Below are 25,658 nucleotides of genomic sequence, written 5' to 3'. Positions count from 1 at the left end.
TCTGTAGCTTTACCTTTACTCCTTCCTCCCAGAACCATAATAAGGGTTCCCACACTACCCATCAACCATCCTCCAAAATCAGTCTTCACATTCAACAGATCATCCACCATCACTTCCACTACCTCCAACATAACTCTACCAAACACATCCTGCCCCCTGCACTCATTTCATAATTTGGCAGGGACCATTCCTTGCTCCAGTGAATACTGGTCCACAACAGGAGCTGCTACATCTGCTGTTTCCGCTGCTTCAATAGCATCACTTGGCACCCAAAATACTGTTAAAGTTAATTTATTAGTGTCACAAGTAGGCTTACATTAACACTGCAATGAAGTTACTGTGAAAATCCCCTAGTTGCCACACTCCGGCGCCTGTTCGGGTACAATGAAGGTGAATTTAGCATGGCCAGTCCACCTAACACCAGCACATCTTCCGGACTATGGGAGGAAACCGTAGTACCTGGAGGAAACAAGCAGACATGGGAGAACGTGCAGACTCTGCACAGACAGTGGCCCAAACTGGGAATTGAATCCAGGTCTCTGACGCTGCGAGGCAACTGTGCTAACCACTGTGCTACCGTGCCACAGTGGTTAGCACTGCTACCTCACAGCGCCAGGGACCTGGGCTCAATTCCCAGCTTGGGTCACGGTCAGTACGGAGTCTGCACCTTCTCCCTGTGTGGGTTTCCTCCGGGTGCTCCTGTTTCCTCCCATAGTCCGAAAGATGTGCTAATGTTAGGTGGACTGGCCATGCTAAATTCACCTTCATTGTACCGAACAGGTGCCGGAGTGTGGCAACTAGGAGATTTTCACAGTAACTTAATTACTGTGTTAATGTAAGCCTACTTGTGACACTAATAATAAATTTAGAAAAACTGATTCCATGTTAAATGGAGATTTACTTGAATTTCTTTCAAACGAATATACTGTATTTGTTGTGTTCATGAAGTGGCCTGCTGTACACTGGGGAGATCAAATGTAGAGTAAATAATTACTTAGCTGAACAGCTTCATTCCTCCCAAAAGTATGACTTTGAGCTTCAGACTACCTGACACTTTAATTCCCTCTCTCACCTTTCTTTCCTTGGCCTTCCACATTGGCTTCATTGGAACAACAAAATATGGAGGAATAGCACCTCTTGGTTTCACTAGGCACTTTATAGCCTTCTGACCTTCACACAGACATTAACAAATTCAGATTCTAACCATTTTTTCTCAGCTGGGCTGGTCATGTAGGATGGGAATATCAGCACATCGGAGAATGGAGTTTGGGATGGGAATCCGCAATTGGCTGACAGATGGTCTGCATCACTGATGCCTTTTCTCTTCCATCATACACCCCAGTGATTGCAGCACCTCTGCTTTGTCAGAGAATTGCTTCAGTTAATAACAGATGAAGTTTGCTATTCATATTAAACATATCTAAAGATTTGAAAGTTCAATTCATACCTGCACATAGACAAATCCTTGCTACTATCTTTTATAGTTTTCCACTTCTTGGTAGGTGACGGTCCCTCTAGCCTGGGTGAGTTCACAGATGGGCTGTCATCCACTTTTCGTTTTTTGGACTCTTTACCTCCCTTCTTTGGGGTACTACTTGTACTAGCTGTCTCCTCTTCATCACTAACACCAGCTCCAGATAATCTCCTGCCCTTCTTCTGTTCAAAATTTTTCCTTGGACGATTTAGGAATTTTTTACTCCGTGGAGACTGACCACTTGCCTACCAAAAGGAAATATTGGACAGAGAGAAATTAGATTAGTAAAAATCACAAATTTTCACCCTAGAATTTTACAATGCATAATTTTGTGATCAAACTTTTAAGAATCAGACTACATACAATCAATGAGGAAGCTTGCCCTCTGCCAGCACATAATGGAAATTCCATCCATTTAAGTATGTATTCTGAAAATTACCTGCACTGCATTCAGTAACGCAGGAGTCAAAAATTTACCAATACTCAATGTCACCATATTTAATATCAGTGTTCAGGGACTGTTACTTCACTGGTACCAATGAAACCTCTAGATTCATTTAATCAAGGATAAGTTAGTGGAGAACTTAGTGAGATAAATCAAATAGTAAATGTAACATACTTGGACTTCAGTAAGACACTTGATAAGGTACAACAATAATAACATGGGGTTGTTTTACGAGGAAAGATTGCGATGAAGAGAAGTGTATTCATTCAAAGGATTGTGAATCTTTGGAATTCTCTAGCCCAGAGGATTGTGGATTTGCCATCACTGAATATATTTAAGGGTGAGATAGACAGACTTTTGGTCTCTCAGGGAATCAAGGGACATGGTGAGTGGGCAGAAAAGTGGAGTTGAAGCCCAAAATCAACAAGGGTCCCTGCCAAATTATGAAAGGGAGTGCAGGGAGGAGGATGTGTTTGGTAGAATCATGTTGGAGGCATTGGAAATAATGGTGGATGATCTGTTGAATGCTGGTCCTGGAGGATGATTGATGAGTAGTGTGGGAACCCTTATCATGTTTTTGGGAGGAAGGGGTAAGGGTAAAGCTGCAGAAAATGGGACAGGCAAAGTCAAGGACACTATCTATCTACCACAATGGGGGCAGGGGAACATATTGCATGGTGGAGCAGGCTCAACAGACTATATAGTCTTCTCCTGCTCTTATTTCTTATGTTCTTAAGACTGAACACACTGTAGTAAAATTATAAATTCTGTCCAAATGTCCAAAATTTCATGATATGAAGACAGCAATTTAAAAATGCAAAAATACTTGCATTAATAATGGCATTTACAGGGTATTTCCTGGTGGCATCATGTGGGGTAGCTCAAGGTCATGAATAAGGGCACCACAAGAACAAGGGCATCACAAGAACAAGGGCATAGTTGCCTTGAGAAAAATGACACGCTACTGGGCCAGAATTTACAGTTAGACTTGTTTCTGTACATTTAGGCTTTAAAAGCATTGTCCACAAAGTTGTGAGAAATGCATTTGAAGCAGTGCAACAGGGGCAATGGGGAACCTGAGACCTTGGTGAGCAACAGCACAAATATAGTGTATCTTCTTCCTCAGAAATAAACTAAGGAATGAGAACGAGGGTGAATTAGAATGGATTCATTCAATCAATTAATTCAATGCAGAAAGAGAAATAGAGGGAACCATAGACTGGATTGTGAGGGAAACAAAGAGAAACAAGGAAAGAGTTAGAAAAAAAGTACATTTTTAAATCTCCTAAAGCAATTCGCAAGCTGAAGGAATGAGACTCCACACTCATTCTTGTTCACTTTCTAGGCATGAGGTCGATTAACAGACATTACTAATGATCATGTTATTAAAAGGGTACTTACACCGGTAGTTACTAGATTTAACTTTCTGTAGCAAGTTTAATGCACAGTTAATGTGCAAATACAGTAACTTAATGGGAGGTTTAAGCACAAGATGCCATTTACACAAAATAATGATGCAACAGGCCATGGAATCCACAATTCACAGGGTAGCTTTTCCTCACTACAAATTGCAAGTCAACTGGTGCATTAATAATGAGATTTTCAGTTCAACTGGCTCAACTGATGTTAGCCATCAGCACAAAAAACAAGAGGAGTTGGGAAACAAGATTCTCACTGGCAATCTCTCATTTCCTGATTTTCCATGCCCTACATTATTATAGGGCTTCCCTGCAATATGCTCCTCCCTCACCAAATATTCATACCTCACCAAAATAACAAATGTCAGCAAGGTTTACAACAGGTATTAAAAAACTTGAAGCAGTCAATATAATCTACTGAAAGTTCACTTCGGACTGAACTCGTATTCCAGGTTAGCAATTGTTGGCTTTGACTATTAATTTAACTGAATTGCACAACCTCTTTGTGTAAACTATAAAGATCAACAAAAGGGCCCAACTAATTTGTTCCTCTAGCATCTCATGACCACCAGAAGCAGAATCAAAAGATTATCAAAAATACTAAGTATCTATTCAGTACTACACGAAGAGGTGATTTAGTTTTGCTCAATATCTCACAAGTAATATCTCAATGCGATCGTTTAACTGCCTAAGTTGCCCAATCTACGTAGAATGTTCTTATTTTGAAAAGCCCAACTAGTATTGTTTATCAAAGCAGTTGGGAAGCAAACAGACTAATTTAGGATTAACCAAACCAAAGATAATCCAGTAAATCATTTCAAATTTGCAGATCTTTTACCAGACAAGGCAAGGGAATTTCTCTGTCCAATAGCGATGCGTCCTTTTGATACAGAAGGCAGCCATTCTGTGTTTTAGATTTAAACGTATGTTGTACAGTCACCTTGACTGTACTGTGAGTAGCCGAAGAACTCGTGTCAAGGAGCGGTTAAACCCGAGACACTACATTAGTATTTCCCTCCCTCCTCCAACCAAATAAGGAGGACAAGCAAAGTAAAAACAAGGAGGCCTAGCTGAGAGGAGCAGCCCGCGAGACCCGAATCGGCACCCGGGAGGCGGAAACTGAGGACGGTAAGTGTATAAATAGAACTCGAGGCGGGCTCGCGGCCTAATCTTTTCCAGCAGGTCTAGTTGAGAGGAACAGCGCACGAGACCCGAATCGGAACCCCATTTTCAGCAGCACCAGGAGAACCTTCAGGATTACTTCCTGCGGATGACAGACTTTCAAAAGAGAGGCTCCTGATTGGTTCTTTATAAATCAGGTGACCCTGAGTCCTTAACCCATTCGTTCCCAGGTTCACAGGAGTAGAATCTGAGCTACATTTTGTAAGATAAGAGTTTTTTTCCCCATACTTACTAGAGGGTAGCAAGCAAGACTTGATATTTATTAGGGGGAGAATTGCAGCAGTAATTTTTAAGTGCCTAACTAGTATTTAGTTTTTAATCTGCAACCAATAGAGGGAGAGACACGTCAATTGGCGGGGTTGTGTGCCACTCCTGTGAGATGTGGGATATCATGGCCACTTCAAGTGTCCCTGAGGACTACATCTGTGAGAAGTGCATCCAGTTGCAAATGCTCACCGAATGCATGGATCAGTTAGAGAAGCAGCTGGAAGAACTGAGGAGCACACAATTAGCTGAAATCGTTATAGATAATAGCTACTGAGATGTGGTGACACCCAAGGTGTAGGAAGATAGATGGGTGACCACCAGACGGGTAGGCAGCCAGTGCAGGGGTTCCCTATGGCTGCCCCCCTATCTAACAAGTATGCCATTTTGGATACTGATGAGGAGGAAGATCCATCTGGGACAGCAGTAGCAGGGGCCAGAGCCAAGGCACCACGGCTAGCCCTGCTGCACGGAGGGGGACACAAAGCATAGCAAAGCAATAGTGGTGGGGATTCACTGCCACTAGGTACAGGAGCACAGATAGGCACTTCTGTGGCCGCGAAAGGGGCTCCAGGATGGTAGTTTGCCTCCCTGGTGGCAGGGTCCTGGATGTCTTTGAGCGGGTTCAAAGCATCCTAAAATGCGAGGGAAATCAGAGGGATGTCATTGTCCACATTGGCATGAATGACATAGATAGAAGGAGTAGTGACGTCCTGCAATGGCAATTTATGGAGTTAGGTCGAAGATTAAAAAGCAGGACCTCCAGGGTAGTAATCTCAGGATTACTCCCCATGCCACGTGCTAGTGAGGCTCAGAACAGGGAGATAATGCAGCTGAACACATGGCTGAAGAACTGGTGCAGGAGGATGGGCTTCAGCTTTGTGGATCATTGGGATGTTTTCCAGGAAAGGTGGAGCCTGTAGAAGGAGGACGGGTTACACCTGAACTGGAGGGGCACCAATATCCTGGCTGGGAAGTTTGCTACTGTGGTTTGGGTGGGTTTAAATGAGTGTGGCGGGGGGTGGGAATCAGGACAGTAGGTCAGCAAGTGTAGAGACTGGGGATGAGCATGCGATCAAGGTCAGGCTAGCTAAGAAGAGGAGCAGACTGGGAGAGGTCGAACTCTGTGGGCCTGGAGGTCTGAAGTGCATCTGCTTCAATGCAAGGAGTATAACATGCAAGACAGATGAACTTAGAGCCTTAATTCATGCGTGGAACTTGAATGTGATTGCGGTAACGGTGACTTGGTTAAAAGTGCGACAGGACTGGCAGCTGAATGTTCTGAGGTATAGGTATTTTAGGCGAGACAGAGGGGAAGGCAAAAAAGGTGGGGGAGTTGCAATACTGGTTAGGGAACTTATTACAGCTGCAAAGAGGGAAGACATCTTGGAAGAATCATGTAACAAGACACTGTGGGCAGGAAGGGGGCAGTCACTCTGATGGGTGTGTACTACAGGCCTCCCAACAGCCCGTGGGAAGTTGAAGAATGGAAATGTAAGCAGATTTTGGACAGATGTAGAAATAATAGGGTTGTTGTAGTGGGAGACTTCAATTTTCCTTGTATTGACTGGAAATCTCTTAGGGTTAGGGGTCCGGATGGTGAGGAATTTGTTAAGTGTGTCCAGGAAGGTTTTTTGGAACAATATGTAGATAGCCCGACTAGAGAGGGGCTATACTGAATCTGGTACTAGGGAATGAGCCCAACTCATCAAAGTTGCAGTGGGGGAACATGTGGCGAACAGTGGCCACAATTCTGCAAGTTTTCAGATACTCATGGAAAAGGACAAGTGTTGTCCTAGGGTTAAGGTGCTAAATTAAGTAAATTTGCTAAATTAACTACAACCGGGTTAGGCAGGATTTGGAGGCTGTTGTTTGGGAGAGGCTGTTTGAGGGTAAATTCACATTTGGCATGTGTAAGTCTTTTAAGGAGCAATTGATCAGAGTGCAGGATAACCTTGTGCCTGTGAAAAGGAAGGACAGGAAAGGCAGGATTCAGGAACTGTGGATGACCAGGGAAATTGCGAGTCTAGTCAAAAAAAAAGGATGCATACATGAGGTCTAGGCAACTAAAAACAGATGAAGCACTTGAATAGTGCAGGAAAAGTAGAAATAACTCAAACAGGGAGTTAGGAGGGCAAAAAAGGATCACAAAATGTCCTTGGCAGACAGGATTAAGGAGAATCCCAAGGCATTTTATACAAGAGGGTAGCTGGAGAAAGAGTTGGTCCACTCAAGGACAAAGGAAGGGAATTATGCGTAGAATCAAAGGAAGTGGGTGAGATCCCTAATGAGTACTTTGCATTGGTATTCACAAAGGAGAGGGATACGTTGATTGATGGTGTCTCAGAGGGGTATGTAAACCCTCTAGAGCAAGTCATCATTATGAGGGAGGAAGTGTTAGGTGTATTAAAAAGCACTACGGTAGACAAATCCCCAGAGCCAGATGGCATCTATCTGAAGGAGTCAAGACAGGAAATTGCTGGGCCTCCAACAGAAATCTTTGTTCCTTGTTGGTCACAGGTGAGGTCCCAGAGGAGTGGAGGATAGCCAATGTGCTGATAGTGGCATAAAGGTAACAGTTATTTAAGGAGGGTAGCAAGGATAACCCGGGTGATTATAGGCCAGTGAGCTTGATGTCAGTAATAGTGAAATTGTTGGAGAAGATTCTTAGGAATAGGATCTATACACTTGGACCTGAATGGTCTTATTAGCGGTAGACAGCATGGTTTTGTACAAGAGATGTAATGTCTCACTAATTTGAGTTTTTTGAGGTGGTGACAAAAATGATTAATAAGGGGAGGGCTGTGGATGTTGTCTACATGAACTTTAATAAAGCATTTGACAAGGTCCCTCATGGCAGGCTGGTGCAAAAGATTAAATTACACGGGATCAAGGGTGAACTAGCTAGATGGATTCAGAACTGGCTTGGCCATAGAAGGCAGGGAGTAGCGGTGGAAGGGTGTTTTTCAGAATGGAGGTCTGTAACTAGTGGTGTTCTGCAGGGATCAGTGCTGAGATCTCTGTTGTTTGTAATGTATCTAAATAACTTGGAAGAAAACGTAGCTGGTCTGATTAGCAAGTTTGCGGATGATTGGTGGAGTTGCGGATTGTGATGAAGATTGTCAGAGAATACAGCAGGATATAGATAGGCTGGAAAATTGGGCAGAAAAATGGCAGATGGAATTCAATCCGGACAAATGCGAGGTGATTCATTTTGGTAGATCCATTCAGGTGGGAGCTATAAAATAAATGGCAGAACCATTTGGAGCATAGACACACAGAGATCAGGGAGTACAGGTCCATAGATCCTTAAAAGTGACAGCACACGTGGAAAAGTGGTGAAGAAAGCATATGGCATGCTTGCCTTCATCGGATGGGGCATCGAGTGTAAAAGTTGACAAGTCATGTTAGTTATATAAAACGTTGATTAGACGACATCTGGAATACTATGTCCAATTCTGGTCGCCACATTACCAGAAGGACGTGGAGGCTTTGGAGAGAGTACAGAAAAGGGTTACCAGAATGTTGTCTGGTATTAGTTATGAAGAGAGATTGAATAAATTGGGATTGTTCTCCCTGGAAAGACAGAGACTGAGGGGCAACCTGATAGAAGTTTATAAAATTATGAAGGGCATAGGTAAGATGAACAGTTGGAAGCTTTTTCCCAGGGCAGAAATGGCAATTACAAGGGGGCACAAGTTCAAGGTAAGAGAGGAAAAGTTCAGTAGAGATGTGCGGGAGAAGTTTTTTTTTATACAGAGGGTGGTTGGTGCCCGGAATGCACTGCCAAGTGAGGTTGTTGGGGCAGACATGTTAGTGACATTTAAGACTTATCTGGATAGACACATGAACAGGCAGGGAATAGAGGGATACAGGTGGTTGGTCTAGAAAAGACAATGTGATCAGCGCAGGCTTGGTGGACCGAAGGGCCTGTTCCTGTGCTGTACTGTTCTTTGTTATACAGCACCCTCAAATCTAGTCACTATATTCACAATTCGCCTCTATAGACAACCTGTTATGCTACGCCATTCAACTTGCAAGCACAAACTTAACAGTTGACAAATGTCACGAATAGCATAAAATATTATACAAACACCTATCGTGAATTGCACAAGATTTGAATTTTCAAATTATATTACCTTAGCAATGCAGGCAGGACAAAACCAGTCACCATCTGGAATTGTGGTAATCTTGGGTCTGTGGCAGTAAGTATGACATCCCTTGTCACAACCATCACAAAGTAGAAGCAATTCTTCATTATCTCCTTTTCGACATATCTGGCAGTACTGATCAAAATGACAGAAAAAGGTATGGTTAAACTGGATCAAGAAATCACGTGGCTATTGTTAAGTATCACTAGAGTAGGTCATTATTGAGCAGACAGCTGTCAGCAGTTAGAGCTTCTTGCTACAAAATTTTAAAAACAGGTATATCATAACAACACAGAACCAGTCATCAAAATAAAAGCAAAATACCGTGGGGGCAGGAAAGGAAATAAAGACAGAAGATGGAAAAACACAAGTCTAGCAGCACAGGTCTAAAGAGAGAATCAGGGTTAATGTTCTGAGTCTGTATAACATCTTCAGAGCTAAAGAGAGGGAAAAAATGACTGGTTTTATACTTTTTGAGTGGGGTAGAGCAAAACAGAAGGTTAAGGATAGGTGGCAGTTCAGGGGAGATTTGGCAAAATATCATGGGCATGAAACAAACGGGGTGTCAATGGCAGGGTTAAAGACTGAAAAAGGTGCTGTTGGCAGCATAAAGAAAGCAAACTGTGTCAATAGGAGAACAAGGAGCAGCGGTCCATGAAAGTAAAAATTAAGACCAGTGAACTCTCTCCTCCATCTTGAACAGACTATGAACTCTCTCTTCCACCTTGACCCCATTTAATCATCATTTTTTCCTTTGTCCCAACCCACCTTTGCTCCCCACAGGACCACCCGTCTCTTGTTCTTGAGTCTTGCTTTCGCAGAGGGCTGACCCTTGTTCTGCTAGTGACATATTCTGCTACCTTTATGCCACTATCAGCACCTTCTTTAGTCTTTACCACTACCATTCTCTTTGCCTTGTGCCCATGATAAATTTCAAATCAAATCAAATCAAATAGTTTGTTAAATCTCTCCTGAGCCTGCACCTATCCCCGCCCTGGGTGGCACAGTGGTTAGCACTGCTACCTCAAGCACCAGGGAGCCGGGTTTGAATCCCGGCTTGGCTCAACTGTCTGCGGAGTCTGCATGTTCTCCGTGTCTGTGTGGGCTTCTTTCGGGTGCTTTGGTTTCCTCCTACGGCCCAAATGATGTGCTGGTTCAGTGCACTGGCCATGCTAAATTCTCCCTCAGTGTACCCAAACAGGTGCTGGAGTGTGACAACTAGGGGATTTTCGCAGTGCTGATTTTCACAGTAACTTCACTGCAGTGTTAATGTAAGTCTACTCGTGACACTAATAAATAAACTTTAAACCTATTTTACTCCACTTTCTCCTCGTAAAGAGTATAAATTCCATCACATGGTGATGGGGCGGCACAGTGGTTAGCACTGCTGCCTCACAGCTCCAGGGTCACAGGTTCAATTCCAGCCTCAGGTCACTGTCTGTGTGGAGTTTGCACGTTCTCCCTGTGTCTGCGTGGGTTTCCTCTCGGTGCTCCGGTTCCTCTCACATTCCAAAGAAGTGAGTTAGGTTGATTGGCTATGCTAAATTGACCCTACTGTCAGGGGGATTAGCAGGGTAAGTGTGTGGGGTTATGGGGATAGGGCCTGGGTGGGATTGTGGTCGGTACAGACTCCATCGGCCGAAGGGTCTCCTTCTGTACTGTAGGGATTCTATGATTCTACATTTCTCCTTCTCTTTAGCTCTGAAGAGACAATGGACTTGAAACGTTAACTTGTTTCTCTCTTCATAGATGTTGCCAGACCTGCCGAATTTTGAGAATTTTCTGTTTTTATATAAAATAATCATCTGTGGCCTGGTCTGTGCATCTGTGCTCTGACTCCTATTTGTGATGTCCATTTGGAATACCACATACAGGAATCATTCAAACTATCTATCCTGAAAAGGGTAAGTTTTTTCTAGCTCCTTGCTAGATTATTATATGAATATTTTGAAAGAGGGGTAAAGGCTTGCAGTTTCACACAACAGAGCACTCTGGCAAGCTGATCAAAGTGACACCCTCTGTGCTAAATTGTCTCATGAAGAAGTGTGCTGCAGGTGTTTATAGATGTAATGGGAGAAATGATGATAATATAATTACATTAATTAATGATAACAGAAAGAAAAAACAGCACTCACAACTTTCATAATTGATTTCTCCCATGCTATTGCCTTCTCCAACTGTTGAAGGCACATTGCTACCTGAGCAGCATTGTGAGCTTGTGACAGGGCTTTACGCCACATTTTCAATCCAGGGGCAATGTCTTCATCACTTCTGTTGAAAACAATAAGAAACTAGAGATTAAAAAGTTAATTCAGTTTGGATCATATTGCCAAGTATATAAACATTACATAAAGCCAACCAGTTTTTAAAATAGCAGTGTGCACAGCCAGTAAAGAGTTGATATAATGTTTAGGCATTTGAACTCCCCAATAGCATTGTGGCAACATGCCTTAAAGCTAATAAAGGACCAATATGACGTAGGACATTCCTGCAGACAAAAACATCCACAGTAAAAGAAGTCTCTACAAAGCACCATGCAGATAAGGATGATCCACATGGATCACACACACACAAGAAACAAGGGGGAAACAGGCAAGAAAAAAGGCTCCAATTAGCAGAAAAGCACAATAATTTTCCAAGTTAATCTCGATAACCTACCCATCACCATCACCAGTATTGGATGGTGCAGGAGCAGGAACTGTAACTGTGCCCACATTATCCAGTTTGATCTGAATGGTGGTACTTAAGGGGCTCTTCAGATACCTTCTCTCTATGTTCTTCTCCAAATCAGCCAGCCTCGTTACAGCTATATCTAGAGGGTTGCCATCTCGCCGTTCTATATTGCTGTAATTTTCCTCGTCCTCTTCCCCAGTGTGTTCTCCATCAGTCTGTTCCATTTCAAAAGGTTTATGTTCATAGTAGACTAGATCATCTCGGTCTGAAGCAGGCTCTGGACAAATCCAGCCCTGTATAAGGATAAAAAAGTTTGCTTCATTGTTCTCCAAATATTTTTTTCTTTTGAATTGGCTCTCCTGTATGCAATCATATAGGGAGGTACAATTCTACAGGTGCTGGCAGCTCTTGGGTGCAGTCATGTGAAAGCCTGGAAAATTAGTGTAGGTAGGTTACATAACTAAGGGGAAGGGAAAAGGAAGAATCACCGATCCTTTCCATTCTTTGACATCACATGCATGCATTAAGGTTTCAAGGGTATTCCCTGCTAATTTTTCCCTTGGGTTACAATGCAACTGCACACTGTAATTATCTTACTACTGTACTGACTGAGGTAAGATAATTCTGCACAGACCAGAGATCACTGAGCTTTTGGGGATGACTATACTTATAATTAAGCAAGCAACGCCTGACATATCTAGATCTAGTAAGAAGTTTAACAACACTATCTCCACATCATATCTAGATCTACCCACTGTTAATCTTGCAGGCAGCATAATTTAGGGAAATATTTTTCACATTGTATAGTCATTTGTTATAGACACTTATGAGAAAGATGTAGGATCTGTTATTGCAGGCACTAAAAACCTCCTGAATTTCCTAAGATGTTAAAAAAATTATGTATTAGATAAACAGAAAGCATATTGGGATCCAGCAGTTTATATTTTTAAAAATGTGGCACGGGCATCTTAACATGTAAAGACATCCACACTTGGTTTCCTCTTGCAGATTAGTCTCCAAAGCGTAACTTCTATTTTAATAAAACAGCTAGAGCTGAATAATTCAAAAACTACTGGACATGATCTATCACAATCCATCCAGGAACAGGGTTATTAGACTTAATAAGCACCAATAACGAAAGCAAACTACAAGACAGCTGTAAAAAGTTTAAATAAAATCCTCACAAAAGGCAAGCAACGCTCTTTTTTTTATAATACATTTAATCTTTGGATAATAGGTCCAGCACTTATTACTTAAAAATAGCTGAATTTAAGAAGGATGTGATGGGCCTTCTTCTATTACAACAGCAGTTTGTGGTGGTGGAAGTCATGGGTTTGGGTAATGTTTGCAAAGGTGCCTTGGTGATTTGCTGCATTGCATCCTGTAGTTAGTTAATGGACACTACCCATCGAAAATGGAAGGAATCATAGAACCACAAAAGAAACCATTCAATTCTTCATGCCTGTGCCAGTGCTTTGAAAGAACTATCAAATTAATCTAATTCCTTCAGTCTTTTCCCATAGCGATTCAAATTTTTAGCTTAGGAGAGTTGGTCTGGGGCACTGTACTAAAGAACTCTGCCAATGATCTCTAAAGAGTGAGATGATTGGCCTGCAAGAACTATAACCAGCTTCCTATATTTAAGTCATGACCCCAATCTACTGCAGTTTCCCCTGATTCCCATTGACTAGATTTCCTTAGTGCCAAACTGTTGAATGCTGCCTTAATGTCAAGGGTCATTACATTCACCTCACCTCTGGAATTTAACTAGCATCCATGTTTGGACCAAGGCTGTCAAGAACCCTGGAGCTGGAATCCAAACTCAGCATCAAGTACCCCTGTGCCTATTAGAGGCACTCTCCACAAGATCTCACACAGCCGCACACCCCCTCCACTCTCTCCCTCCCCCTCCCACCCCCTGGAAGTCTGGCCTCAATTTGCTCCTCCCATAGCCAACACTTGAACCTGGTGATGCTACAGAGTGCTGCCAAATTGGCTGGCAACTCTTCAAGGTAAGACTTCCTCCCCAGATGGAGGCAGGGATCTTGCTCTTGGCCAATTAATATCCACCGAGCATACAATGGCTGTGGGGCAGCCAGTATCAGCAGGGATGCATTCCCTGTCAACTCTTCACTTGACGGGTGGAAAACCCCACTGTCCAAAACAGCCTGCCTGTGCTGCTTTCAATGTTTATGTGCAGATAGTACTGTAATGTAGCTTCACTAGTTACAACTGAAGCTCCTCCTGGTATGTACTGCTAGACTTTCCAATAAAGAGTGTTAGTCACCTAGCTTGATGGTGATAGAGAAGTGAGGGAAATTCCAGGCCATGAGAGGTTACTGATCGCAATGGTAGGCAATTCAGTTACTGTTGATAACCCACAATGCCTCATAGATGACCAGTTCAGAGCTGGCATATCTGTCATTCATCTATTCCACTTAGTATGTCCACATGACACAATGGAGGGTGCCCTCAGGTGTTAAGACTTTGATTCCACATGGATGGTGCAGTGGCTACACTTCCAATGTTGTCATGGACAGATGTATCTGTGATAGGTTACTGATGGTGAAGTCAAAAGGGTTATTCCCTCGTGGTGATTCTAATCACAATCCCAGCCCAACAGCCATGAGTCATTCAAGTCTCAGCTAGTTAGGTCAGAGGTGATATAGTAAAGCCTCTTATGGTGTTAGACATTAAAGTCATAGAGTCACATAGCACTGAAAAGGCCATTCGGCCCATTGGGTCCATGCTAGTTCTCCGCATAACAATCCAGTCAGTCCCACTCTACAACTCGATCCTCTTAGTCCTGCAGGTTTATTATCTTCAAATGACAATCCAATTTCCTTTTGAAAACAATGACTGTTTTCACTTCCACCACCATCATGGGCAACAAGTTCCAGGTCATGACCACTCACTGCATAAAAAAGGTCCTCATCACATTCCCCCTGCATTTCTTGCCCAAATCCTTAAATCTGTGTCTCTGTGCCAGTAGCTAATGAGAACACTTCCTTATCTAAGTAATCCAAAATGGTCATCATCTTGTACACCTCTGTCAAATCTCCCCTCAAACTCCTTTGCTACAAGGCAAACAATGTAATCTAGCTAAAATTTCTCAACCCTGGAACCATTCAGGTATACCTCCTCTGTACCTTCTCAAGGATTCTCACATCCTTCCTAAGTGATGTGACCAGAACTGGATGCAGGACTATAGTTGGAGCCTAACTAGAGCTTTATAAAACTTCAGCATAATTTCCCTGTTTTTGTACTCAAAGCTTCTATTTATAAAGCCCAAGATTCCACATGCTTTGCTCACCACTATATCTTGCCTTCAAAGACTGATGCACACCCCCCCCAGGTCCCTCTGTTCCTGCACAATTTTTAGAACTGTGCCATTAAGTCTATATTGCCTCTCCCTATCCCTTCTGCCAAAATACTTCATTTTACACTTCTCTGTATTAAATTTCATTTGCCTGCCCATTCAGCTGGACTGGGGAGGTTTCCTTGCCTAAAAGATATCAGTGAATCAGTTTGGCATTCCGACAGCTAGATTTATTGGTACCAACTTCTTGTTTCCGGGTTTTTATAAATGAATCACACTTTCTAAACAGTTATTGTGGGATTTAAACTCAGATTACCAATCCAGCACTCTGGATTACTCGTCCAGTAAAATAACAACTCTGCAACCATACCTGGATTTAATTATAGGTATCATCCTAATCATCTTTAATTTTAACCACTATTTCATGTGTCCCTAACTTTACATAGCATGTGCTTTCATCAGTTTATGCAAGCTTTTATACCATTTTGACAAAATGAATGCCTGAAATGGGTCCCATACCTTGATCTGCAGACTTGCTGAGGCCACCTTCCTTTCCAGCTCTTCAACTTGCTGAAGTATGGCTACATCAATTTCGAATGCTTGATCTTCAACTGACCAGTTATGCACAGCTTCATCAGTAACCTGGTTTTCTTCATCATCTTCACTTATTTCAAATATTGCAACTAAGTGGGAAATAATTTTGAATTGCTGAAAATCTTTCTGTTGCTATTATGTCTCCAAATATAGACGTAGGATGCTGCAAAGATTACATCCTAGTCTTTCAGCATTTAATAAAGACAATACATCTGATAAGCAAGAACTCCGTTTATACAAGTAAACTTTTTAAAACTACATACCATCTTTGCTTTTGATGCAGGCCTGACTGATGTAATCCATGTGCTTTTGAAGTTGTTTCTGCAAAGCCTTTTCTCTTATTCCCCTGAGATGAAGTACTTTAGACAGAGTCTTCAGCTCTTCTGGATCAATTATTCTCCACCAGCCTTGTTGCATTTCTTATGAAAGAAAGAAATACATACTGACACACAACTATAATTTTTTTTAAAAGAGTGACCGTAAATTCTTCCAAAAAGCTTTCTTTACATTTCCATCGCTGTGAGGATTCCAGGAACTTGACTGCCCGAGTGGCAATCAAGCAGAACTCAACAGCTCAGATTTCATTTTAACGCTGGTGGCTAAATGTCATAAATATAGTTACACTACAAGGTGGCTAGCACCTCCTTCACAGTGAAATCAAAAATCACTCACCACGGTCATTATAATCAGAGGTAGAAAATATACTAAATGCGCCATGCAAAATAATCTAACCGATTTGCTAGCAAAGGATAGAGTAAATTGTGCCAAGAATAACACATGACCATGAACAAAAATAGAACAAGAGGAAAATTACTTCAAGGAAAATACCCCATCTGCTCAGCGTACAATAATAAATTCCACCTGGAGGGATTAAAGATAATGACCAAGAAATTCCATTGCATCAGAAAATCGGCGCACAAGGAACGTGTCACACATTTAATCTACCCATTAGTGTTGTCCCAGGCAGCATGTATTCGTTATGTGTGAGCTTACTGAGAGTCAAGCATGCAACCAGCCTGGTCATGGCAGAAATCGGGTGTTTCTGTTGCTACTTAACAGCAGACCACTGGATGTCTCAAATCACTTTACAGTCAGGACTTGTTCTTTTTGGAGTAGAATGAGCCCCATACGCTTTACAATTTAGAAGAATCTGAGGTGATTATTAGAACATATAAGATTCAGAGAGGGTTTGACAGGATAGTTGCTGAGAAGTAGTTCTCCCTAGCCAGACCGAGACAAGAATTTCTGCACTCAAGAGGGTTATGAAATTTTGAAATTCTCTCACTCGAATATATTCAAAGCTGAAACTTCAATGCTAAGGGAATCAAAGGATATTGTGACCGGAAATTTGAGGTCAAAGATCAGCTGTGATCTTATTGAATAGTGGAGTTAACTCTAGGGGACATATGACATACTCCTGCTCCTATTATTTCCATGTTATTGTGAAAAAGGAGAAAGCTAGCTAGAAACAGATAATAAGAGATTTTACAAGTGTTTGAAAAGAACTCAAGTGAGCGAGGGTTCCTTGGAGAATGGGTCTGGGGAATTAATAATGGGAAATAAGGAAATGGCAAAGGAATTGAACAGATATTTTGTATCTGCTTTTGCAATAGAAAACACAAATAATATCCCAGAAATACTTGTAAATCAAGAGGTGAAAGGGAGGGAAGAATATCAAACAATTATAATCACCAGAGAAAGGATATTGAGAAAACTATTAGAATTAAAGGTGGACAAGTCACCGGACCTACAGGATTGTGGAGATAGTCGGTTGTAATTTTCCCTAAATTCTGGAAAGGTCCCATTAGATTTGAAAATAGCAAATGTAGCACCTCTATTCAAGAGAGGGCGAGGGAGACAGAACGCAGACAACTACAGGTCAGTTAGCGTAACTTCTGTCATCAGGAAAAAAGCTGGAATATATTATTAAGTTCATAAGATATAGGAGCAGAATTAGGTTATTTGGCCCATCGAGTCTGCTCTGCCATTCAATCATTGTTGATTTGCTCCTCATCCCCATTTTCTTACCATCTCCCCATAACCCTTCAACTCATTACCAATTAAAAATCCACCTAACTCCTCCTTAAATTTACTCACTGTTCCAGCATCCATCGCACTTTGGGGTAGTGAATTCCACAGATTCACAACTCTTTGGGAGAAGTAGTTTCTCCTCAACTCTGTTTTAAATTTGCTACCCTTTATCCTAAGACTATGACCTCCCTCCTAGAATGCCCCATCAGGGGAAGCATCTGCTCCACGTCTACTTTATCCATACCTTTTATCATCTTGTATACCTCAATTAGATCTTTCCTCATTCTCCTAAATTCCAGAGAGTATAGGCCTAAACAATTCAATCTCTTTTTATATGACAAACCCCTCATCTCTGGAAACAATCTAGTGAATCTCCTCTGAACTGCCACCAATGCCACTACATCTTTCCTCAAATAAGGGGACCAAAACTGTGCACAATACTCCAAGTGTGGCCTCACCAATGCCGTCTATAGCTGTAACAATACTTCCTTACCTTTACATTCTATTCCTTTAGCTATAAATGCCAACATTCCATTTGCTTTCTTTATTATCTGCTGTACCTGCATGCTAGTTTTCCGTGACTCGTGAACGAAGACATCCAGATCCTTCTGCACCGTAGCACCACAAATTTTCTCTCCATTTAAATAATAAGTCGCCTTCCCATTTTTCCGACCAAAACGCATGACCTCACACTTATTCACGTTAAACCCCATCTGCCACATTTTGGCCCACTCTCCTAACCTATCTATATCCATTTGTAAGGTTCTCATTTCCTCATTGCAACTTACTGTCCTGCCTATTTTTGTGTCATCTGCAAATTTGGCTGGACAGCCTTCTATCCCTGTATCCAAGTCATTAATATAGATTGTAAATAGCTGGGGGCCCAAGGACTGAATCCTGCGGCACCCCACTGGTTATTTCTTGCCATTTATCCCAACTCTCTGTCTTCTGTCCATGAGCCAGTCACCTATCCAAGCTAATAAATTACCCCTAATCCCATGTGATCTAACCTTGTGAATTAACCTTTTGTGCGGAGCTTATAGCAGGGAACTTAGAACATCTTAATGTAATTAGGCAGAGTCAACATGGTTTTGTGAAAAGGAAATCACATTTGACTAACTTCTCAGAGTTAATTTAGTAAGTAACAAGCAACGTGAATAAAGGGGAACCTGTAAATGTGGTGCACTTGGATTTCCAAATGGGGTTTGATAAGGTGCCACATCAAAGGTCACTACATAAAATAAGAGCACATTGAGTAGAGGTAACATGTTATCATGGATAGAGGATTGGTTGGTTAACAGGAAGCAGAGAGTAAGGATAAATGGGTCTTTTTTGGAGTGGCAAACTGTAACTAGCGAAGTGCCATTGGAGCTTTAACTATTTACAATCTGTATCAATAACGTGGATGAAGGGACAGAATGTATAGTTGATAAATTTGCTGATGACACAAAGGTCTGTAGGGAAGTAATTTGTGAGGAGGACACAAAGTCTAAAAAGGGGTTTAGATCAGTTCAGTGAATGGGCAAAAAAAAAAAATCGGCAGATGGAACAAACGTGGGAATATGTGAACTTGTCCACTTTGGCAGGGAGAATGGAAAAACAGTATATTATTTAAATGGAGCAAAATTGCAAAACTCTGCGGTACCGAAGGATATGGATGTCCTGGTATATGAACCATAAACAGTTAGCAAGTGATTAGGAAGGCAAACGGATTTCTGTTGTCTATTGCAAAGAGAAAGAATATAAAAGTAGGGAAGTTTTGCTTCAATTAGAGGGTGTTACAGAAACCACGTCCGGAGTTTTGATCTCCTTATTTGAGAAAGAACATGATAGCAATTAGAAGCAGTTCAGAGAAGGTACACTTGACCGATTCCTGGGGTGAAAGGGCTATCTTATGAGGAAAGGTTGGGCCCATAGCCATTGGAATTTAGAAGAATGACTGGTAAATTTATTGTAACACACAAAATCCTGGATGGGATTTTCCAGCCTTCTGATCCAACCGAGGTTGACTCACTATGATGGGATTCCCAACGGCAGGGCTGGCAAGCCACAGAAATGGCCACTAGCTTTTGGTTGGGGGGGGGGGGGGGGGTGGAATCCCAGCCCTGAGGGGAATTGAAAAGATGAGAAGTTTTCCTTTGAGAGAGAGACTAAAGGTAAGGTACACGATTGAAAAATGAGGGGTTTCCCGTTTAAGATGATGAGGAGAAAATCTTCCTCTCAGTGGGTTGTTGGATTATGGAATTCTCTTCCCCGCTTTTAAAAGTGCATCCTCTAAACATTCTAATCATAAAAACACAATTTTGCTGCTCTGCTGACACTATAATCTACAAGCTCAATAACAAGGGTCAAAATACGGTGAATGATAATGAGAACTATGATGTTTGAGTAGGCCAAAAAAGATTTTTGCTGTGGTTATGGCTGCAATTTCTATCATAGCCTTGGCCTCATTGTTCCCTGTTTGAATATAGCACAACTCAAGAGTTTTTCCATTTACCTTCTGCAATGGGCCTTGGACTAGAATAATCCACTGGTTTTGCTACTTCAGCTATTGAAGAAGGTGCATTGTTTTGCAGTTTCTCATTTTGCGCTGCTGGTGATTCATTCGTAGGAATGCTAGGTAACAGGAAAGGATTAGCATTTCCTTCAGTTAATCCAAGGCCAGGTGAGGAAAAGGCAATACTTGGATTGAGTACTCCAGTTGGCCATCCACAGAATGGAAGTCCTATTAGAGGTAACCCTGGTTTCATCTGAAAAAAAAAGGTTTAAAATGATTTTATTTGCATTTGTTACACATGAAGATTGTGTTGACAGGAAAAATTTATGGCTTATGTTGAAAAAGCATATTGGGTGCTTCATCAGAAGCTGGTTAACAATGTGCAGCTGATCACTACGTATCCTTATGAAAAGTTACTAAGCAAGCAATGTAAAAATATTACAGTGCCCAGCGAGCGTAGGAGCATGAGAGCGAAAACAGATAGGTGGCTATTGCTACATGCATCCCATAGGCAAGATTAAAAACTATCGCTGTTAGGGCTCCAGAGGCAGGTCACTGAGCTACAGGGCATATCCTGATCTTATTAAACAAACGAGGTAGAGTGAATTTATAAAATCCATAAATAAAAGCAATAATTATAATTACTGTAAAAAACTGTAAAGTCTATGCCAATAATATGATTAGGAAAGTTTATTTCATCTTTAACATAAGAAGAGATACTCAACAAGAAAATGAACTAGATTAATTTATTAGATCGTTGTACATGGGCAATCGACATTTCTAACTGGCATTCAAGGCTGGATTGTCCCAGTCCCTTGGCGATGGGCTGGGAGGGAGCAGGAAAACATTGGGAAGCCACATCGGGATGGTTTCACAAAGCATTCTTGCTTCCAAGGAAGTTTCTCAGCAACATTAAGGCCCTGATTAGGGATGATTTAGAGGTTCACTTTATTTTGCCATTGGCCCCTGTCGTTTGCAGAGGCTACCAGCTTAATGCCCACTGGAGTTGGAGGCTCCATGCGCCCTTCCATCTGCCTCCACAATGTCCTTCTTTCCCATTGGGGATGCTGAGGCTCTAGAGCTCTGAACCCTGTGCTTGGACTGGCAGTAGTGCCAGCCTACCTTCCTTAATAGGACAACGAGCATAGCAGCAGTCAATTAAGTGGCCATCTCCAAGAAAATGGCACATCTGGTCTGGATCCCTGCAAGTTCCAGGGAAAATCCTTATTTCTGTGTTTGGGGTTCTGGTCCCCAGCTCAGTGCTCTCTGACAAAAACCTCACAAGATGGGCTCCTCATTCTTCAGTGTTGCTCCTAATATTAATGGAAATGATTGCTGCCAATGCATACTATTGATGGAAATTCTCTGAATTGGTGCTCAAATCCACAGTACACAGAAGCACTTGCAGGATGACTTAGCAGCCAAATGGAGGCAGGAAGAGAAGAAATATACAGCAATTAAGAGATATGGGAAGTGGCCATAAAAGGGAACAAGCCGAGAGTCATGTTTTAGTTCAGAGAAGGAAGAAAATTTGGGAAGAATGGTAGAGAGGCTGTCAGTGTGAACTGAACGAAGGCTGGTTGTAGACTACAAACTTGAACTGAGTGACGAAGTGGAATGAGTGGAAGAGAGGAAGTACAGTGTTAACTACAGTCAGGGTGAGGTAGAAAAAAAGTTCCAGGTTGAATTGAAAGGGGAAAAGAATTAAGGATGCCAGCGTGAACTGAGATATCTCATCGGAGCACTGCAAGAATGCTGATATAAAGGGCAACAACAACTTATACTGCATGAGCAAAAGTGCCGATTGGTGGCAAGTAGACTCTGATTGGTAGAGGCATTACCATGGAGAATGCACCCGGTGACTGACATTTAACTGCCAAGCATTGTTTGAAATTTAAACCAAACAATTTGACCCTGATTAGTCAAGGAATTTCCCCGAGGAAGTCAGCTAATGACTCTACATGTTCTTTCTGTCTGCAAAGAACAGGAACCAGTGTATGAATATTTGCAGCTTCCAGTACACGCACATCTGCCACACCGAGCCCAACAGACAATCTTAAATTGGTCAGCATGATTCTTAGCACACTGCGGATTATTTAGCAAATGTCCAATCACATTCTTCAGGCCAAGGACCAGCCCTGCAGAAAGAGGAACTGCTAAAAAAGGAAGGTCAGGTAACCTGGAGCGGATCACCATTATCAAGAAGGTGTCAAGTAGGGAGCAGGACACGGGAGAGGTTCCAAACCAGAGAGGGAGGCAGGAAAAGGTCCCAAAAGGAAGTCCCAAGCATGGGATAAAAGGCAGGGGACAGAAATGAGTGCCGTTAAGTTAAAATAAAGGAGCAGAGGCATGGGCTCCAAATTAAAGAAAGAGTTGCAGGGAGCAGACTTTAAGTGAAGTGGGCATTGAGAAGCCCTGAAGATCCAAGGCGGCAGCCGAAGGGTACTGACTCCATGCTGGGGGCCGTTGGGTAAAAGTACCCCTTTGGAGCAATAATGTTCTGCTTGACATGCCTGAAGATCTGAAACTGTGCTTGGAGGGTGCAGCTTGTGTACTCAGAGATCTAGAGTCAAGGAATCTTGGAAGATGAGATTGAAACCTGACAAGTTGGGTCATTGTTGAAGTTGTCCATGTGGGAGTGACTTTTAGAGGGAATTTCAAGCTGAGATCTTTAAAGGTGGAGATTGGAAACCCTTATGAAAACGACAAGTTTCAGTGAGATTGGTTGGCTCACATTATGACTAATATCTGGGTGGGTTGTTGAGAAATCCATGGAATCGCCTTCGGTCACATTGGTCATTTATTGCACAATGTGACGTGTTAAACCACAGTTCGCATATTAATTCACATGCATCTTATACTTACCTTGATTTTGTAAGTTGTTTTATCTTTCTGAACATGTATAATAAAGTTTATTTTTGTTTGTTCCAATCCCATGGAACCTTGTGGCTTTATTCACTTAGCAAGTGTCTTTGAATTTCAAACTTTATCTACTTTAAACAAAACGTTATTGGTCTTCACCAGATCTCTCCCATAACCCGAGGTCTGACCAAGGATTATTTCAGAAGGCAAATGGATTGCCGTTTATTGCAAAGAGAATGGAATATAAAAGTAGAGGCTTTTTACTGCATTTGTATAAAGTATTGGTGAGATCACAATCTGAAGCATACAGTTTTGATCTCCTTATTTAAGATAGGATATAATTGCTTTCGAAACAGTTTAGAGAAGACTCACTCAACTGATTCCCAGGATGAAACTGTTACCTTATAAGAAAAGGTTAGATAAATTGGATCTGTATCCGTTGGAGTTTAGAATAATGAGAAGTGATTTTATTGAAACATGCAAGATTCTGAGGGGATTTGAGAGGGTGAATGCTGAAAGGATGGTTTCCTCGTGTGAGGGACAGTTTTAAAAATTAGGAGCCTCCCATTTAAGTGGGCGGCAAGAAGAATTTGTTTTCTCTCAGAGGGTTGTTAGTCTGTGGAATTCTCGGCTATCTTATTCCACTATCAGCACTTTCTTTAGTTTTTAACATGACCATTAACATTCCCTTTATCTTGTGGCCGTGGCTTCTTTGTCAGATTTCTCCCATCTACCTTCTACTCTGCTCTACCCCCTCTTCAACAGTGCAAAATCCATCACATTTCTCCTTCTCTTCAGCCCTGAATCACACAAACTCGAAATATTAACTCTGTTTCTCTCTCCATAGATGCTGCAAGACCTGCTGAGTTTTTCTAGCATTTTCTGTTTTTATTTCAGATTTCCAGCATCCACACGCAGTATGTTGTTTTCAATATAATGGAGAAAAGGTTTTGGAGAAGGATGATGTAATCCAGTGAATCAATGTGTTGGTCATTATCCATATATATTTAGTGAGAAGTACATATATGGCTAACTGCAGTTTGATTAATACATAAAAGATGAACAAAAGACACCGCCATTGAGCATATGACCTCAATATTTATAACAACATATGTGTTAACCTTTTAATCTGTATTTGTTTGTAAAATATAAGACAAAAAGCATAATATACAAGTGTTTCTTGGTTGTTGACTACTTTACTTCCTTGTTACTAAATATACAGGAAGTACATTTAACAGTGTCATGTGAGTATATGGAAGGTGTTTTCCATTAAAATTAGTGTTTGGGGTTAAAATGGTGTCACTGTAGCCACAGCTGTGGATAGCCAGAAGTTAAATCTGAACAATACTTGTGCAGTTCACTGTTTCAAAGCCAGTAGAAAGGACAAGGAGGAATAATGCACCATGGTCATTGTAGGAGAGTATATCCTTCGTGTCTTTGGATTAGGGTCATTTCAATGCCTTGGCATCGAGCCAAAACCCAAATGAATGCTCCACAAATGGATGAGAGAGAGATTTGTGAAGCAATAACATATTCAAGGACTTAAAAAAGAAAAGCAGCTTGGAGATGAAGCAGCAGTTTGCAAGGACAGGAAGGCTGAACATTTTGAGGCTGGATTTTTTGAAGAGGGCTGATAAAAACAGTTTTGCAAGGGAAGGGGAGCACTGCGTCTGAAGGTGAAATCATTTACAACCAGCATATGAGTCAGCTAAGGAAGGAAGACGGTTAGCTGTGAGTGGGAATAGGACCAAGGGAGCAGCAAGTGGCTCTTGTGGATGACTTAGAAGCATAAAAATAGGAGAAGGACGAGGCCATTTGATCCTTCAAACCTGCTCTGCCATTCATAATGATCGTGACTGATCATCCAACTCATTAGCCTGATCCCCTTTCCTGCCTTAGGTTGAAAAGGGAATATGAGGAGCAATGGAGACAAACCGTAATCTGGTCTCCACAATAGTTAGTAGCCATAGGAAGAATCAACACAATTTGCTGCATATTTTAGAACCAAATGACAGTATCAACTGGACCTAAAGTATATTTGATCAAACTAGATTTGTCCAAAATGGACTTCAGTCCCTTTTGTGTGAAGTAGAAAAACAAAATATCAAATGCAAGTAACATTTATGCCATACAACTGCCAGGCAACGACAATTTCCAACAAGAGACAATCGAACAATCAGCGGGGGGGGGTTTTACCATTGACCAAAAACTGAACTGAGCCAGCCATAGGCAGTGCCTATCCAACAACACTCAAAATGCTTGACACCATCCAGGTCAAAGCAGCCTGCTCGATTTGCACCCCATCCACTCCCTCCACCACCAACGCAGAGTGGCAGCAATGTGTATCATATACAAGATGCATTGCAGCAACTCACGAAAGCTCTGACAGCACCATCCAAACCCATGACGTACAGCACCAGAAGGGGATGAGCAGCACGTGCATGGGAATACCATCACCTGCAAATTCCCACCTAAACCACACACCATCCTGCCTTAGAACTAATCAGCATTCCTTCACTGTTGTTGGGTCAAAATCATGGAATTCCCTCCCTTACAGCACTGAGTGTATCTACACAACACGGACTGCAGTGGTTCGAGACAACAGATCGCTACCACCAACTTTGTCAAAGGCAATTAGGGATGGGCAATAAATGCTGGCCTAACCAGCAATGCCAACATCCTGTGAAAAAATTGGAAATTGATAATGTTGTCAAAACTTGGCTGTGGCTAAAAAGATTGGAAAATTAA

At 41.8% G+C, this 25,658-nt stretch overlaps 1 protein-coding gene across 11 annotated transcripts in view; it reads right to left on the bottom strand.

Annotated features, from left to right (window-relative positions):
* baz2ba (bromodomain adjacent to zinc finger domain, 2Ba) overlaps positions 1 to 25,658 on the bottom strand; it is a 267,052-nt gene that overhangs the window by 6,817 nt on the left and 234,577 nt on the right. For 9 of the 11 annotated variants that reach the window (XM_078228289.1, XM_078228290.1, XM_078228292.1 and 6 more), the window contains 7 exons: positions 20,049 to 20,301; positions 15,784 to 15,939; positions 15,446 to 15,609; positions 11,593 to 11,900; positions 11,070 to 11,205; positions 8,923 to 9,069; positions 1,448 to 1,719 (listed from right to left, as the gene is read on the bottom strand). In XM_078228289.1, coding sequence (XP_078084415.1) covers positions 1,448 to 1,719; positions 8,923 to 9,069; positions 11,070 to 11,205; positions 11,593 to 11,900; positions 15,446 to 15,609; positions 15,784 to 15,939; positions 20,049 to 20,301 — 1,436 coding nt within the window. The remainder of the gene's footprint in view (positions 1 to 1,447; positions 1,720 to 8,922; positions 9,070 to 11,069; positions 11,206 to 11,592; positions 11,901 to 15,445; positions 15,610 to 15,783; positions 15,940 to 20,048; positions 20,302 to 25,658) is intronic. The other 2 variants (XM_078228297.1, XM_078228299.1) reach the window with 1 other exon arrangement.

This window comes from Mustelus asterias, chromosome 14 (assembly GCF_964213995.1).
Source record: "Mustelus asterias chromosome 14, sMusAst1.hap1.1, whole genome shotgun sequence".
In the NCBI taxonomy this organism is placed as follows: Eukaryota; Metazoa; Chordata; class Chondrichthyes; order Carcharhiniformes; family Triakidae; genus Mustelus; species Mustelus asterias.
This window is presented reverse-complemented; position numbering and strand designations above follow the sequence as displayed.